At 33.0% G+C, this 16,500-nt stretch overlaps 2 protein-coding genes across 2 annotated transcripts; one reads left to right on the top strand and one right to left on the bottom strand.

Annotated features, from left to right (window-relative positions):
• Positions 1 to 961: 961 nt before the first annotated feature.
• On the bottom strand, positions 962 to 8,745 carry LOC135127354 (G2/mitotic-specific cyclin-A). Its single transcript, XM_064053802.1, has 5 exons — positions 8,414 to 8,745; positions 7,880 to 8,368; positions 1,974 to 2,197; positions 1,716 to 1,920; positions 962 to 1,669 (listed from the first exon to the last, which is right to left on the bottom strand). Exons 1-5 carry the CDS (start codon positions 8,567 to 8,569, stop codon positions 1,367 to 1,369), a joined length of 1,377 nt encoding a protein of 458 aa, XP_063909872.1. The 5' UTR covers positions 8,570 to 8,745; the 3' UTR covers positions 962 to 1,366.
• Positions 8,746 to 8,891: 146 nt separating this feature from the next.
• Positions 8,892 to 15,705, top strand: LOC135127363 (exosome complex component RRP43-like). Its single transcript, XM_064053811.1, has 5 exons — positions 8,892 to 9,104; positions 9,158 to 9,332; positions 9,381 to 9,675; positions 15,297 to 15,417; positions 15,470 to 15,705. The coding sequence occupies exons 1-5, from the start codon at positions 9,088 to 9,090 to the stop codon at positions 15,678 to 15,680; spliced, it is 819 nt and encodes a 272-aa protein (XP_063909881.1). The 5' UTR covers positions 8,892 to 9,087; the 3' UTR covers positions 15,681 to 15,705.
• Positions 15,706 to 16,500: the final 795 nt, after the last annotated feature.

The raw sequence follows: 16,500 nt of genomic DNA on the forward strand, positions 1-16,500 counted from the left end.
CCGCTTAAGCTGTACTTAAATAATGCGCACCTATTTATTTTTATTTTAACTTATAGGGTTACCACAAAAAAAATATATAATAAAATTCGCAAAAATGGTACAATTTTTCTAAAACTGTATTTGTTTGATCCTGCTTAAGAGGCGAGTGAATTTCTGTTTGAATAACTTTAAATCATTTTTTTATTCTCTTGTAAGCTGAATTTTGTTATCTTCGAACTTCGTTATAATTTGCAAATTATCAAAAATTATTCATTCAGTAAAATTCACAGTTGCAAATAACGGATGTGTTTCTGGCTACTGATTGCAAGATTTATTAGTATAAAACTTTGATTTATTATAAAACTAATATTTTAATTGCGGTTGTAAAAAATGACTTTGATTTATTTTTTGTTCAAAGCAAAATAAAATAGACGAAAAAATCCCGAGCAAGTGAGTAAAGACCGAATTCGGAATGACTTTAAATGTACCATATTTAATCCATTTTACTTTTTCTTTTATTGTTTTCAAAATATATTTTTTTCTATTAATTATAGATGCAGAAAATAATAAAAATTCAAGAGAATTAGAGTTTGTTATATTATTTGTATTTCTGTTTTCAGTAACGCTAATCCTACCATCTAGCGGCGAGTAGCCACAGTTGTTGTAGAGCGGAATTAACATGGCGTCAATACATCTGATTTAATAGTCCTTATTTTCGTTTTGCCCTATAGAAGTATTGTTCTCATGAGGTTGTCTGTGAACTTACCATAATATTACTAACAAACGAAAACAGGTACATGTATAACATGTAAAGGACAGTTCTCATTTGTAATTAATTCAATTATTTTTGTAACCCTACATTGTGTATTGTAATAGAAATAATTGCATGTTCCATATTTCTGTTATTTAGGAACTTGGAGCAAAGATCAGTGGAAGGGCGAATTGTGTGTATAGGGTTCAAATAAACCCAACAACGTTTCACTTTTTATTGCGAACGTACAAAAATATCAAAAATTTCGAAAGGTACTAACAATATTGTCTAAATATAAACGTTATAAGTTGTTTGAGATGGCAAATTCATTGGTGCTCGTCCTTACATGGCATTGCTTAACTAATACTTAAAAATAAATAAACTGTACAAAAAAAGTCGTCTAAGAAACTATTAAAGAAGTTTCTACACAAAACAACAAAAAATATAAAAGTCAGGAATTTCCGATCCATAAAAGTACACTAGTAAATTTTATATAGCAAACAGTAGAAAGTGGAAGTAATTTATAGTAGAGGTCGCACACAAGCTCAAGAAAAAACAAATTAATATAATTTTCTAACAAAAATAAAAAAAAGACCAAAATGTAAGGCAAATTTTCTACATGGTAGACAGTCTTATTTAGTCAAACAGTATCATTTCATTCCTGGGGGCAATTTTTGAAACGCCCATGTATTTCATAGACTTGTACTTGTCTTGAATGGCGTGTTGCGGATGTGTAGGTGCTTTTACAAACATGTCATATAAGAATTCAATACAAGACTGTAATTGTTTCAGGCTATAGCCTGCCCTCTTTTGTAAAGTCTCATCCCAGGCTTCTTCCCCTAGCGTATGTCTGCCAAGTGCTATAGCAGATGATGCTAGAACTGATTGTAAATACTGCAAGTAGGGTTCCACTTCCAAAAGCGCAATTTCGCTCAGATACTACAAAAAAATATGTTATTCAAACCAAAACACTTTGTATACCTACCATAGCGAGGTACATTGTTTTGTCCATCTGCTTCGTTAAAACGCAAATGGCGTTTATAAAAGTCAGCGGTGTTGGCACTGATAGATCGAAACCCAAAACCCTTAAAATTAGATGCTCCATTCGGATTACCTGATGTTTGTCGTACGTGTCGTCAGTGATGTAAACAAATTCCCCTACGTCTGGAGGAAGAATTTCTTCGTATTTTCTACAAACAAAAAAGTCAACAAATGTTTGGAAAATTAATTTAAGTGAACGTACGAAGCTATAAACATGGCTGCCGTTCCAACTAGTTGCAATTTGGCCCTAACCACTGACATATAGCTCAAGAAACGATCGATGAAATTCACCGCCAGGTAAAGGGTTTCGGTGTGCATTCTGTACTCTTCTGTTACTTCCACTAACCAATCCACTAGAACGGCACGCATATTTTCGGTTACGTCGGGTTGTTTCATGATGTAACCAGGCTTAGGCCGATGTCGTAACTAAAATAAATAAAAAAATTAAAATAAAGAGTAATTTATGAATTTTGCGTTTCCATTATTAAGTAACCTGATCTACCAGTAAGTGCTCCATGGTGACTCAAATTCACACTAAGCACTCAGATATATTGAGATAAGTTTGAATTCAAAGCGCTGCAGTGTTGTTAATAACGTGTCAAAACTTGTGTACCACTAAACGTGTGGGTGGTGGGATCGTATTTCGCGCCATTTCTTGTAACCTTGAACTAAGCTTAACTAACGCTGAGAATAAGATCAAAATCATAAACCGGAAAACGTTTGGTTTAAAAATAAAGTAATTTCAAGTTTTTTGAATCGCTACATAATTTTAAATAAGTTTAGTATTTAATACTTAACGGCTCGTATTCCACTACCAAAAGTAAAACAAAAGAAAAATGCGGCTGCCTCGTTTTTGTCATTTTTTGCTTTATATCAAACATTTTTTTGACACTGCTGTTTCGTTTCTCACCTCATTAAATTTTAATATTCTTTTTACTTCCCAAGCGTAAGCGAAGGAAGTATTGTAATCGAGTCTCTACTTCCTACTTTTACGTTTTCTCGACCTTTCTTGACCCCTACAGTACGAAGAAATAGGTCTCCCGTTTCCGTCCGTCCGTCCGTCCGTCCATCTGTCTGCCGTCACGGATTTTTATTAGCCAGATAATCTCCGAAAGTACTGTACCGATTGTTGCCAAATTTTGCATTTATATTAGGAATATAGATGGTAAAACACTAACTAAAATTTGTCAAATGATCCCAACCAATAATCTGAGGACGTCATTTCAAAATTGTACATAGGAAATGGGTTTCAAAGTGTATAAAATAACATAGTTCTATACATGTAGTTTATGACTCCGAATTGGTTTTTTACCCGAAAAGTCCAGATTTAAAAAAAAAGAGAAAATCAAAATTATTTAACATTTTGCAATTTAATTTTGAATCTACAAAACCGAATTTTTGAAATCTTGATATGGTTTACAATTATGATAAGCATGATAAATTTTTAATCAAAATATATTTACTTATCCCCTCCAAAAAATTGATGACGTCAGCTCAAGTTTGCCGAATATTTCCTATCCAAAATGTCTAAAATATGATGAGTCTACTTGTGATTTATCATTCCATTCATATTTTTTAGATTTGGCTATACGAGGTGTCTCAAAAAAATTAAGGAATGAGTGAACTGATTTTAATCTTACATGTGCAACGTATGCTTATGATTTATCACTGCATTATTATTTATTAGATTTGCTTATACGGGGTGTGTCAAAAAAATTAATGAATGCGTGAATTTATTTTATTGATTTATTCAGGAACTGCAACACCGAATGCTTTGAAATTTTGAAGATGTTTTAAAGTTGTCATGTAGATTGTAAAACGCTAACAAAATGTCTCTAATCATCCCCACCAACAAGGTGATGACATCCCCTCAAAATTTTCTCCAATAAATAGAACTTAAATTACATAAAATATTATATTCCCACACTAGTGTTTTATTATTATTGTCAAATTAAGAACAAGTCACCCCATTTTCTCGAAAATGTGAAGAATACGCACGTCTATATATAATAATGATAAAATAAGAATTATAATATTCAAAACATTTTGTTCGATTGTGGTTTAATTAATAATTTTAGTCCTGTGTTTTGAGAAGACAAACTCATTCATCAAACTAATTTCTACGTGACATTCTTTCAATGCATAAACATAAATTGAGCGTCAGACTGCTACTAGCAAGTGTTGAAGGACAAAGGTTGTTAGAGATGGATTACTTTAATTTCAACATGGTGAATCATCAGAATCTGACAACGAACTGTCAGTCAGTAGCGTAACATGCACACTTCAGAATGGGGTGGTTTTCAAATTTATTTTTTTAAATCGCAAACAATAACACACGGAAATATAAACTTAAGTGAACTGGTAGAAAAATTCACCATGACAGAAACGATGACGGACGCCTCTGAGGGTACGCCCATTCGAAAATGCTGGATATGTTTCATTGTATTTCAAAAGCGAGGGAAGTTCTGTCGAAACAACTTCCGACCAATTTTTGTTATTGAATAATACAACTGGTTGAATCTTTTTATACAATAAAAAATTGATCTGAAATTAGTCAGATAGAACTTATTTAATTTTTGAATTTTATTTTTTATGACCACTCCTTACGTTAAAAGAAGGGTAGATCAATCATCAATAAAATAGATTGCCTCACTCATTATTGTGAGTTACTCTGTATAGTTAATTCATACATATTTTGCATATTTTAGATACGATTTATTCTTCCAAATTTTGACATGACATCATGAAATTTATGCAGTTTCAAAGTTAAATCGCAAATTATACAATTTTGATTTTTTTCTAATTTTGTAATAAAACAAACATCGTAATTGGAAGAAGCTGAGCTTCACGATCTTATTTTTACGTAAATTTTGTCAAGTTTAAAGTGAGTCCGGAAAATAGTGAACACTAACTTCCCGTTTTCAAGAGTGTTTATTCAAAACCCTTAATAAACTGCTTAGGATTTACAACGCCTGTCTGTTTTTGGGTTGCTTGTCCGAAAGAATCAAGGGTTTTGCGAATCGGAATACCTTTGCGCATTAAATATTATAACAATAGTAGACCTCACCCAGATTTTTTTGACATTTTCTGATGTAGAATAAAAACCTAATTTCAGAAATTATCAATGTTTATTTCTATTAATACAAAAAATTAAAAAAATCACAAAAAACATCTTAATATTGTAAAATCACGTCATCTTTGAAAATACTAATAAATAATAAACTATGAGTGGGACTACAATAATTGTTCAAAGTGTTCCCAGTTTACAATTTGGCAACAAAATGTCTCAAAAGAATTATATATGATCTTATAATATGAAGGTGTTTTTTTTTGTGAATTTTTTTCTACTTTTTGTGTTGGTAGAAATAAACATCTTAATAATTTCTGAAAGTAGTTTTTTTATTCTGCTTCAGATAATGTAAAAAATGAGTATTCCATTAAAAAAAAGGCGGCTCTGTCAAACCGAGAGCGATAAAAAAAAGGAAAAATGTTGTTCAAGTCGCCATACTTAACTGTATATTCAAAGGAAACTTCAGAAAAAACTTTTCAAATAAACTTATTCGACCGTTTCGGGACTTTATATTAACCCTGTATAAAAGACATCTTTAGTTTTGCGGTACACTTTTAATTAATTTTTCCGACGATTTGATTGTTGCACATAATTATTAAATATTAAAGACTATTAAATCCACTAAAAATTGTTCTTGCACGTCTAATTCATAGAAGCTTTGTTCTTTCGGGCAAGCAATCCGCGACGTCAGGGGTTAATTATTATCATTACCATAATCCTAAACGGTTTATTCGGGTCTTCCAATAAACCTATTTGGAAACAGCAAGTCAATGTTCATTATTTTCCGGACTCTACTTTAACCAGAAATTTACCTTATAAAACCTTGTCACAACGTTATCATTTTCTGGAGAGTTTGCAGTTAAAGTTCGACTATCGCTATTTGGAGGTGACTTCACTGAGGATTGAAGCTTAGTTAGCACTCGGGATGATTTATTACTTAGACCCTGTTGTAAATGTGTCCATCAAGACGACGCTTTAAGGGCTTTTCCCAGTGAGATAACCGGTCCGACCCTGCAGACCATCGTCTTGATGGACACATTTACAACAAGGTCTAAGCAATAAATCATCCCAAGTGTTAATTAGTCTTTACTCCCCAGTGGTGACCTCCAAATAGCGACAGTTGAACTTTACCTGTAGCTTTTGGAGCGGTCCTTTGACACTTTTATAATAGGATTTAAGTGACAAGGATTCCTCTTTAGGTGATAATCACTCAAGGATGACAGTGTTCGTGAAATTTTAAAACTGGATGAATTAAATTTTAATGTAATTAATTTCCCCACAATTCAGGTGTATCTTAACAAAATGGTGAAAGAAATAAAACTAAATTTAAAACATTCAGCACTTGTCAAATGATTTCTAATCAATTTCATAAATGACAACAAACCGTTCAAGGATATTTTGTCTGAAGAAATTACCTAAAAAAATATGTGACGTTAATCACGTTTATGTCGGTAAAAATTAATAATTAACAATTTCCATCATTGAAAGTTACTGCGAGAACCAGGCAACAGAAACAGGAAGTTCACTTAATTTTAAACATTATAAATTCTGCATTTATTATTTGTCTCTACACAAAAGGAAGTCCTACGATGTGCCAATCACATGAAAATCATCCGACAGGTTAAGATTTTATACGCGTAAGTCTACGATTCTGTGTCTATACAACGTTTAGTAAATATGGCCCATAACCGTAATTTATTACTTATAACAATTTATTAGAAAAAGGGAAAAAAAAACTTTCTAATTAGAACGAATAAATAAAACTCAGCTAATGGCTCATAATCACTAAGTCAATGTTAATGCCTTGCCAAAATTTTAAAGAATTCCGTTACATAATTTCTTCGATAAACTGCAAAACTAATAAAAGTTAATGCTTCTTAGAATAACATGTATGTGTTAAGTCACACTGCACATTTTAAACAGCAATTAACACCATTTTGAAGAAACCTGGTGTGCGGTTAACGTTTTGTGACTGTCAGGGTAATCCTAAAATTCATTTAAAATTCCAAAGTAATCCGTTCGGTAGTTCGCAAATTATCGGTCTATTAAAACCCCCGACAAACAAGATAAGACATGAAAATCCTGCATTTTCGTTTCCTTGCAAGTGATGAAATTCCGAGAAATATGAAACTTTTGTCATTAAAATGGCGATTCTATTGTTGCTCGACTGCAGGTGTCCCAAATTCCACCCCTTCATTAGAAACACAATAATTTAACGAGTTTTCTGGAAGCCCCTAATAAACCATTTAGGATTATGGCATTACCGCCCTGACCTGTTCGTGATTAGTTTGCCTACGGCTTTTCTGATAAAACGGATTTAAAATTTGAATACACCGCCAATGGTCATCATAAAGTTACTTCTATTTTGGCCAGTGGCGTGCCGTTTGTAGACATGAATAAAAAAAAACTTATAAATCAAACTAATGGTAGATCCAGTAACCCCCCTTATTCACAAGTGGACCCGTCGAAACCCTTATGGAGTCGTTTAATACTGGAGTATCCTTCTCAAAATATTTCCACTCTACCTGCAACTTCTGAGAACATGACGTCACCGATTTACCAGGTGCACGTCTCGTAAAAGTTCAAAAAAGTCCACCTATGATTATATTAAAATTTTCTGAATGTGATAGAATTATATAGGATCATAAGAAGTAGTTGCAAATAGAATACCAAGGTTATCACAGAGTTAATTCGTGTTATCAACTGCTGCGTAATATATTTAAATTGGCAATTTTTATCTTTTGAAATTATTAGAGCAAAGCAGGAAACGCGAGACCACCAAGACTAATTGATTGGTGACTAGGTTTATTCAGTGGAAGGGAAAGCCTCAATAGATATTTTAATGTGCCAATAGTTAAATAATGCAGCATTTGAATAAAAACAGACCTTGAAAACCCAATCTTTACCAAGGCAAAGATGGTATCTCCAACTATTTGTTTAGTGTGATATTTTAATAAATTTGTTTTTGATAGTGATAAAACCAGTACCATTTCCATTCACTCAAGATTTACATCTCATACCTGACAAATATACCATACCTCATGCTCCCTCAAATATGCATAGATATCATCCCTGTACTCCTCCATTTCAAAGAAAATGTCTTTCGAATGAGCATTTTTCATTATGATTTGTTCAGCGAGCTGGCTGTTGTTCTCATCATTCACCTTCTCAATACTCATGGGAGTCTCCACTCCAGACTCTTCCTTAATATCCTCATATTTTGGTTCAAGCACCGGCAACTTGGCCACCTCCTTCAGCTTCTCAATGTTCTTCTGCCTAGCAATCTCCGCCAACTCCGACTTCGTAATAAACCTGTCTTCAGCCGTCCCCTTATAAACATTACTCTTACTAATCAACCGCAGCCTCTCATCAATCCGGGCCTGATGATCATCGTCCTCGTAAACCGTGAACGCCTCAAACTGAGCCACAGGAACCACCAAATTTTTCTTATTTTCGTTGTTCTGGGCATTCTTGACCCGCTCGTTCACCGAAGTCGACCGTTTCAGCGGATTAGACACCTTAGAAACCTGATAAAAAATTAAGGAAAACCGCTCCTAATATCAACCACTTACCTGTTTTCCTTTCGGGATGACTTTGTTGGTTTTGTTGTTGTCGATTACACCCAGAATGGGCCGCTTTTGCTGAGCAGCCATTACGTTATTCGACTGTTTTTGGCGCAAATCTGGCACCCTGTTTTCTTGATCTGGGTGAATTTTAACGGATGCCATTCCTTGGGACGCGCCGAAGCCGAATATATTCACAAAACGGGAAAATTCGCAAAGAACGTGGAAAAATGAACCCTTGACGTCCGCCCAAGCTACCCCTAACCGACAAAAACGACTGTTTTTAACGGCCAGATGCAAACAACCGAGAGTGCGGGAAACGAACAGCTGAGCAACCGTTGAAATGACAAATGCGGCCAATGGGAGTCGAGGATTGGAGTGACGTTTTGGGGAGGGGATAACGACTTGACGAGCTTTAACGAAAATTTAAAAAAAAATCTGGTGAGAAAAATCGCCAAAGGTTCGAAATCAATAACCGAGTGGTTGAGGATTTACTCGAATTGCTTTTTAATGAGTTTGCTTTTATTTAGCCACGACAATTGGCTTTTCTCACTTTTAATGGTCATCCAATCAGAGCGGCTGTCGGAAATGTCAACTGTCAAAACCAACAACGTGTTTAGAGAATAAACAATTTATTAATTTTAGTATTTTAAGTTTAATTGAATAACAGAAACATTATTGAGATGTCGGAACAGTACAAGTAACTTTCAATACTAGTTGTAGTGACCTCAATGTGCTTAATTACTGTTTCAGGATTTTGCACCCTGTGAAATATTACAGGGACTACTTGGCCCACAATATCCGCCCCGATGGACGAGAATTCGATAAATACAGACCCATTGTGGTCAATTTGGGTTCCATTTCTACGGCAGACGGTTCCGCTATAGCCAAAGTTGGTCGAACGACTGTGGTTTGCGGCATCAAAGCAGTGAGTTGAAGACACACTTTTTGATAAAAATTCATGTACTGTGTGTAGGAGCTGTGTCAACCTAAAGCAGAAGCCGCAAATGAGGGGTTTTTGATTCCCAACGTTGAATTGCCGCCTCTGTGTTCATCCAAGTTTCGACCCGGACCCCCAACCGAACAAGCACAAGTAGCGACACAGTTAGTTGCCGATATTCTAAAAAACTCAGAATGTTTAGACCTAAAAAGTTTATGTATATTTCCAGACAAATTAGCTTGGTGTTTGTTCGCCGATTTAATTTGTTTGGATTTGGACGGGTCCTTGATTGATGCGTGTATGATCGCATTGATGGCGGCGCTTAAATCAGGTAAAGTTATGGGAAGTTTAAGAAAATTGGGGCTGAATTTTCAAAATTACGGATGGAAGTCGTTTGACTTTGATTTTGCGCAGTTATTGACATTTTATAATTTAAAAAAATTTGTTGATCCCCTTTCAAAATTTGATTTGATTATAAAAAAGTGTTATTAATAACGTCGTGTCAGAAAGAAACTAAGTAAATCCTTATTGAAAAATTATATCTGGGCCAGTACGATTTTTCTTGAATTTTTTTTAGTAAAACATGAAACGGTCCATTTTGTTCATTTTGTCAGAAATGACTAATTTCGCCGAATTTCCGAGAATCCTACTACGAAATACTGGGTGTCAGATTGTGCATATCAAAATTAATCTACTTCTAGAGTGCCTTGACAGAATATGTCGTTTTTAAGAGTGTAGACCACGTGTGGACACGAAATGACAGTTTCAACTTTTAAAATATTTTAGGTTATATAACTGGTTCTTAGAAACACGTGTATGCCAAAATTGTTGTCAAATTTATCATGAACGTTCGTCTCAAAGTGTTTTCCAGTTTCCTAAGAAAAATTGCAGCAATCCACTTGACTGTAATTGTTTATAATTTGTCATTTTTTGAAGTAAAAAGTCAAACATTCAAAATATTTTCTGAAAATGGACTGCAGTTTAATTAAAATTAGGAAACTTTGAGGCGTCCAAATTGGAACATTGGTTCTACCTTCAAAATTTGTGAAGTGCTCACTTTTGTAATATCCTTTCCTCTGTGTTTTTAAAACCATATTTTAAGGTGCACTTTACGACTTCAAGTTAAAAGAAAACGTTTTACCAAAATATTTTCAGGTTCAAGATTTTAATGATAAAGCCACCATTTAAAATTGTTAATCCGGAACAAACAATTAATGAACAAAATATCAAAATTCAAAATTTAATAGCCACTGAAAAAGAATTATTAGCGCAAATCGAGTGTTTAGGAAAGTACTACCAAAATTTGTTGCAGTTTGAATTTTAAAAAATTAAAAATTAATGGCAAACTGGTGATTGCAGGTAAATTTGGAGTGAACAAAGAAGTAATTACAAATGCACTTAAATAAAAAAAAATTGAGGAGGTGGAGCCTTGAGTCTAGAAAAAGCACTGTCCATTAAATTTTCTTGTGGTTCATCAGCCTTTGAATCTTTATTAAAATTAAACTATTTATTGCCATCTGCGTACATTACGTCGAAAAATTGAGCATATCAAATTCTACACAAATTTTTTATTATTTAAAGATTTTAAAGACCATGAAAAAAACTGTCGTTTATATTTAGATGCGACGGCTTTCACGCCTGGAAAGCAGTATTGCCAGTGGCGGCTCCTCAGAGGAGCTGAGCCCCTTCTATTTTTTGGAGCTGAGCTCTCTCAAATTTTTTCGATGAAAGAATTTATATTTTTGTACATATTTGTTATTTTTCGAAATATTTTGTTTGATTTCATTTAGCTTGCTACTTAACGAGAGTGAGCAACGAAAATAATTCAGTTTCTTGTGTAAATATCGTAGATTATCTATTAAAAAATGAATTTAGTAGCTTTGATTATGATAAAAAGATAGCTATAAAACAAAAGGGGAGACCAACATCATATGCACTCCCATTAATGGTAATGACAGGTAGAAAGCACAACAGAGTATTTCATGAAAATAATTAATAGACTAAATGGTTAGGGGCTTCGGTTTTAAGAAACAAATTGTACTGTTGGAATTTGTATAGGCATGACGAAAAAAATTATTGAGATAATAATGGAAATTTTAAAGAATTGATAGATTTATTAAAAACATACGACTCGAAGTAACAAAATTTTTTAAATGAAACTACAATACAAAATGATTTAATTGAAAGCATCTGGTTTGTAATTAAAAATAAGACAGAAGAAAAATTGCAAAAAGCCTATTTCTTTTCTTGGCATCTTGGCAGATAGATGAAACTACAGATATAACTTGATAGATAGATGAAACTACAGATATAATTTGATAGATAGATGGCGAACTTGTTGAGAGATTTACTGGGTTCAACTATGTTACTGGTGGAAGAAATGCTGAAAGATTATTTCAATTATTAGCAAAAGAATTCGATCGGTTTGGTCTGAAAAGTAAGTTAATTGCCCAAACTTATGACGGTGGTGCAGTAATGTTAGGACATTTAAACAAAGGAAAGTACAAAGTATTGCACCTCAAGCCTTATTCACACATTGTTTTGTCCATAAACTCACAGAAGTTTTAACTTCAATTGTTAAAGATAGGGTGCTAAGTAACTCTCCTACTCGTTGGAATTTTTCAAGCAGATGTGTGTTTACTTTTAATTCACATAGAAAAAAAATAATTGATGTTTTTAATTTGATTTCCGATAGTGAAGAACTTTTAAATGATCATCAAACTTTGAGAGAAGCTTATGGGCTCAAATGGCTACTGCTAAAAAAATGTTATTTTTTACCTAAAAGTTTTTACAATGATTTTTGAACAAACTGATATAATTTTTCGAATTTTGCAAAACAGATCAACAGATGTTAATTATTCCAAGGATAGACTTAACTCAGTGACAAAAAAATTGAAAGATTTTAATGGCTTATTATATAAAATATTTTTGGACGATGCAAATGAAAACTTCACTGTGAATGAACCAGGACCTTCGCAGCAGAAAAAACAGAAAACGTCATTTAATTTTGAAAGACAACATTTACATTATAAACAGATTTATGCACAAATTTTGGATATCATAATCGTTCAACTTGAGAGCAGGTTAGCTTATATCGAGGCTCTACAGTATTTTGCTTTGGTAAATTATGAGAATTTTGGAACGTTTTTGAAACAAGTTCCTAGTAGTTTCCTACAAGAACTTACTAAGCAGTATTCGTCTTTTGGTCAAATATCGTTCAAAAATGAACTTTCCGTTCTTTATTCAGATACACATCTTCTAGGAGAATCTACATCGGTCCAAGAAATGGTAGCATTTATTTATAAAAATAATTTAACAGGTTGCTTGCCTCTGTTATACAAGCTTTTATGCCTAGTTTTATCAATTTCAATAACTTTTGGTTCTGTTGAGAGATTTTTTGTTAAATGTATCGTCAAATTGCAATAAGTGAAAAGCGTTTGATAGATAAATTAAAAGAGAATAACTCATTTTATGAGAATATAATCGATCACTTTGCCAACATGAAAAATCGTGTATTACCACTTTCGTATAAGAGTCTTTGGTTGCAGTAGTGCACAATTTTTAAACCGAGGAATTTGATTTTTATTTGTTGTTTCGTTTTAATCCTAAGAATTTATTTTAGTTTGTTTTTTAACAATATGTATTTGTTATTTTTTTGAGAAATTATTTTTATTTTATACTTAGTAAGTGGGATAATAGAGTTCCCAACGAACCACCCAGTAAAATGCAAAAATGATGTAATACGGATCACACCTAAAACATATGAAAAGTAGTGCTTTTCAAATTTGAACCTCCTCTGAAGAAAACTTCACGAGCCGCCACTGAATACTGCACAGCTTCCTCTACCATACTAGGATGTGAAACCCTGGAAAACTTTTGAGCAATAGCCACTCATCTTTAGTTATCATGATATGTGCATTATTGCAGCGGTGGAAACAAGTAATTTCGTATCACTTTAAAGGAAATTCCACAAATCATTGGGTTATCACATTAAAGAATTAATTTTTAGCCACAAAAACGAATCTAAATATAGTAAGTACAATATAATCTCACTAATCCGGCACTATTAAAAACCGGAGGGTGCAGGATTATTGGAATGTTCGGATTACTAGATTATAGTGAAAAAGTCATTGGTAATGAATAAAATAAAGCATTTCATAGAGGGAGTAAATGTATGTAATGTATTAAATTAACATGTACATATGTAATTACATAGTTTTAAAATAATCCTTAATTGAGGTCTGCTTTTGTGCAACTTGTAGTCCTTGTTTAAAAACCTTTTCTCGCATGTTGCGAAGAATTATAATATCTTTGGCAGATATGCCGTTTTCTTCTGCCCATGTTATGCAGGTATTGAAACAAATCAATGCATCATCTGGTTTAACTTTTACAGTTGTAGTGGTTGGTGGCTCCAATATTTCTACAAAGCTTTCTTCTTCTTGTACTGCTTCATATAAAATTTCTTCATCTGTCATAATTAAATAAAAATGTAAATGGCTGTACTGCAGATTCGTCGCTTGATAATTTCTCACCCGATATGGTTAATAGACGGATACCAAATCGCCTTTTAAATTTATCCAGCCATCCATCGCTGGCACGAAAATCATCTTTGTGGGTAATTTTTTTATAAAATTCGATTGCTTTGGCTTTCAGAATTTCTCCAGATATAGGAGTGTGCTTAGAACGCAGTTGTATGAACCACATGTAGAGAGCGTTTTCCATGTTTGGATAATCGCCAACTTTTAGTGTTTTACGCTTACCTGGCCCAGATTCCATTGTCTTGACGCGGTCTACTATCTTTTGCCTTTTTTTCTTAAGGTCGTATATAGTAGCACGCCCAACACTATATTCTTTTGCCAATTTGCACATGTTTTCTCCACTATCTAACTTCTTTAAAATCTCCATTTTATTATTCAAATCTAGTGTCTTGTGTTTGCGTTTATTTGACATTATAAACTATTCTCACTTGAAAAAAACAAATACGTAAGCACGTGACGTGATAAGTTTTGAAGTTAGACTGCTAGTCGACGACGCGAGCGACCGAAGCGCTCAGGTGAAGAGGGGCGAGGGAGGCGTGGGCGGAGGGTCCCGGATTATTGGACGTGCCGATCTATCGAAGTGCCGGATTTGTGAGATTATACTGTATTACGACAGATATGGGTGCAGAAAATCAAGCGATGTGGAAATATTTTAGCATTAAATCTAGAAAAATTGTTCTTCAAAATTTCATTTCTAATCCAGCTGATGAATCAAAAAATATATATTTCATGACAGATCCTTCTAACATTTGCAAAAATATCAGGTCTGCATTGGTAAATAACAAAATTATGATAAGTCCGGACGAGTTTGTTAATAAGTATGCATTATTGTACTCCCAGTTTAAAGTGGTTTTTATGACAAGAGAATAAACATTATCACCTCATTATTACCCCACGACGGTCAATATGAGTTGAATAACAAAGTCCGGCCCTGCAAGAAACCGACCACTTTCTTATTTATGGCTAGGTTTACTCCATTGTCCTCATCAACTTCGACACAATGGACCTATCATAAAAACCATTTTAAACTGGGAGTACAATATCAAGCAATGAGGTTAACATTTTCCATTGACGACTTTGCGGAATTTCAAGAAAATTTCAAATTAAAGTTGTTTAAGAGAATTTAAAGTTATTTCATTATCATATCCAACAGAACTTGTATTTAATTTGTTTTTAACTATGGAAAAAACTTTTGGAAATTTAAAGAAGACACTCTTAAAAACGACATATTCTATCAAGGCCCTCTAACTTCGCCACACTAAAATATTGATGACGTCATCTCCGAAATTATTAAATACGTTTGTTCAAAAAATATATCCTAAGATTAATTATAATAAATTCAAACAATTATAAACGAAGATCAATCTGTCAGATGATACCTTAATAATTCAAAGTCTACTTTTTGTAATTGTAGTGAGGCTGCCAGTGATTGACTATGACCCAGCCTTAGACAACAAACAAGCAAATTTAGAACATCGGAAGCCCCTAAATATCACGAATATTCCAAGCTCGACGACCTTCGCCAAATTCGACGAGTAATAATTATTCATTTGTGGGAAATTTATAATCTAGTAATTTATTTTTTAGTAAAATCGTGATGGACCCAACAGTGGACGAGGAAGATTTAAGTACAGCACTAATAACAATAGCGCTTAGAAAAAACGAGTTGTGTTTTGTGCACAAACCTGGCGGAGCGTCTGTAACTGACGAGCAGTTGTTAAAGTGTATAGACGAGAGTCAAAAACGGGCAATAGTTATAGAGGGTATTGTTGAAACAGCTTTGCGAAGTTTGCAATAAACACTTGTTTTTATATAAATGTAAATCCTATATTATTTAAACCAAAATTTTTAACAGGTCATATCTTCACAGTACGTCTGTGTGATGATTTAATTTTTGTGTTGCTTAAATTATCACACAGTTCGGAAAAATCTATTGTCTTTATTTTACAAATGAAACTGAAGAAAAAAGAAAAATCAACACTTTACAATTTAACGAGTATACATCATCGGTATTGCCAAATGTCTGTAACACGTGTCCAATTTATTTACAAAAAATACGAAACATACGCAAATAATATACATTATTACAAAATACTACAGCTCACCACATATTATACAAACTTTTAAAGACTAAAGATGTTAGGGTAATTTTTTACAAAGTATTTTACATTTTTCTCATTTAATTCAACTCGATAAACTCAAACAAGTCTAAAACAATCTAGGTATGTACACGCGAAAAGTGAAACAATTTTTGGAGGAGAGGAATAATAGTACAAAAATACCAGGAATAAAATAGGAAATATTTTTGTTTTAAAATAAAAAGGGGCGTAATAAAAATTTGTATATTTTAACAATGTTTAATTTTTTACATCGTTGATAAGGTTTTCTTTACAAAGAATAACATCAATTTTCTTGTTTATGCCTGATATCTTAATACTACAATCGATTCTGATGGTTTTATATAAAGAGAGAAACTGAAATAAATATGAATACATAAAAAATCAAATCAAAATATACACAACCATTATGAGTAAAAAAATAAAACTACTTAAAAACAATCATAAATTATTAATAAATTGGATACATTTAAATGTATTTACAAAAGAAACATATTTACA

This window comes from Zophobas morio, unplaced genomic scaffold, assembly GCF_036711695.1.
Source record: "Zophobas morio isolate AGI-343-1 ecotype UQ-CSIRO unplaced genomic scaffold, CSIRO_AGI_Zmor_V1 ptg000002l, whole genome shotgun sequence".
NCBI classification, from domain to species: domain Eukaryota; kingdom Metazoa; phylum Arthropoda; class Insecta; order Coleoptera; family Tenebrionidae; genus Zophobas; species Zophobas morio.

Bases quoted from the DNA above. Each gene is read 5' to 3' on its own strand.
- LOC135127354 (XM_064053802.1), bottom strand. From the start codon at position 8,569: ATGGCATCCGTTAAAATTCACCCAGATCAAGAAAACAGGGTGCCAGAT. The intron at 2,198-7,879 runs GTATGGTATATT...TATTTATTTTAG, and splicing joins CATATTTGAGGGAGCATGAG to TTACGACATCGGCCTAAGCC. The intron at 1,921-1,973 runs GTACGTTCACTT...TTTTGTTTGTAG, and splicing joins GCAGCCATGTTTATAGCTTC to AAAATACGAAGAAATTCTTC.
- LOC135127363 (XM_064053811.1), top strand. The intron at 9,333-9,380 runs GTGAGTTGAAGA...TACTGTGTGTAG, and splicing joins TGGTTTGCGGCATCAAAGCA to GAGCTGTGTCAACCTAAAGC. The intron at 9,676-15,296 runs GTAAAGTTATGG...TTGTAATTGTAG, and splicing joins GATGGCGGCGCTTAAATCAG to TGAGGCTGCCAGTGATTGAC.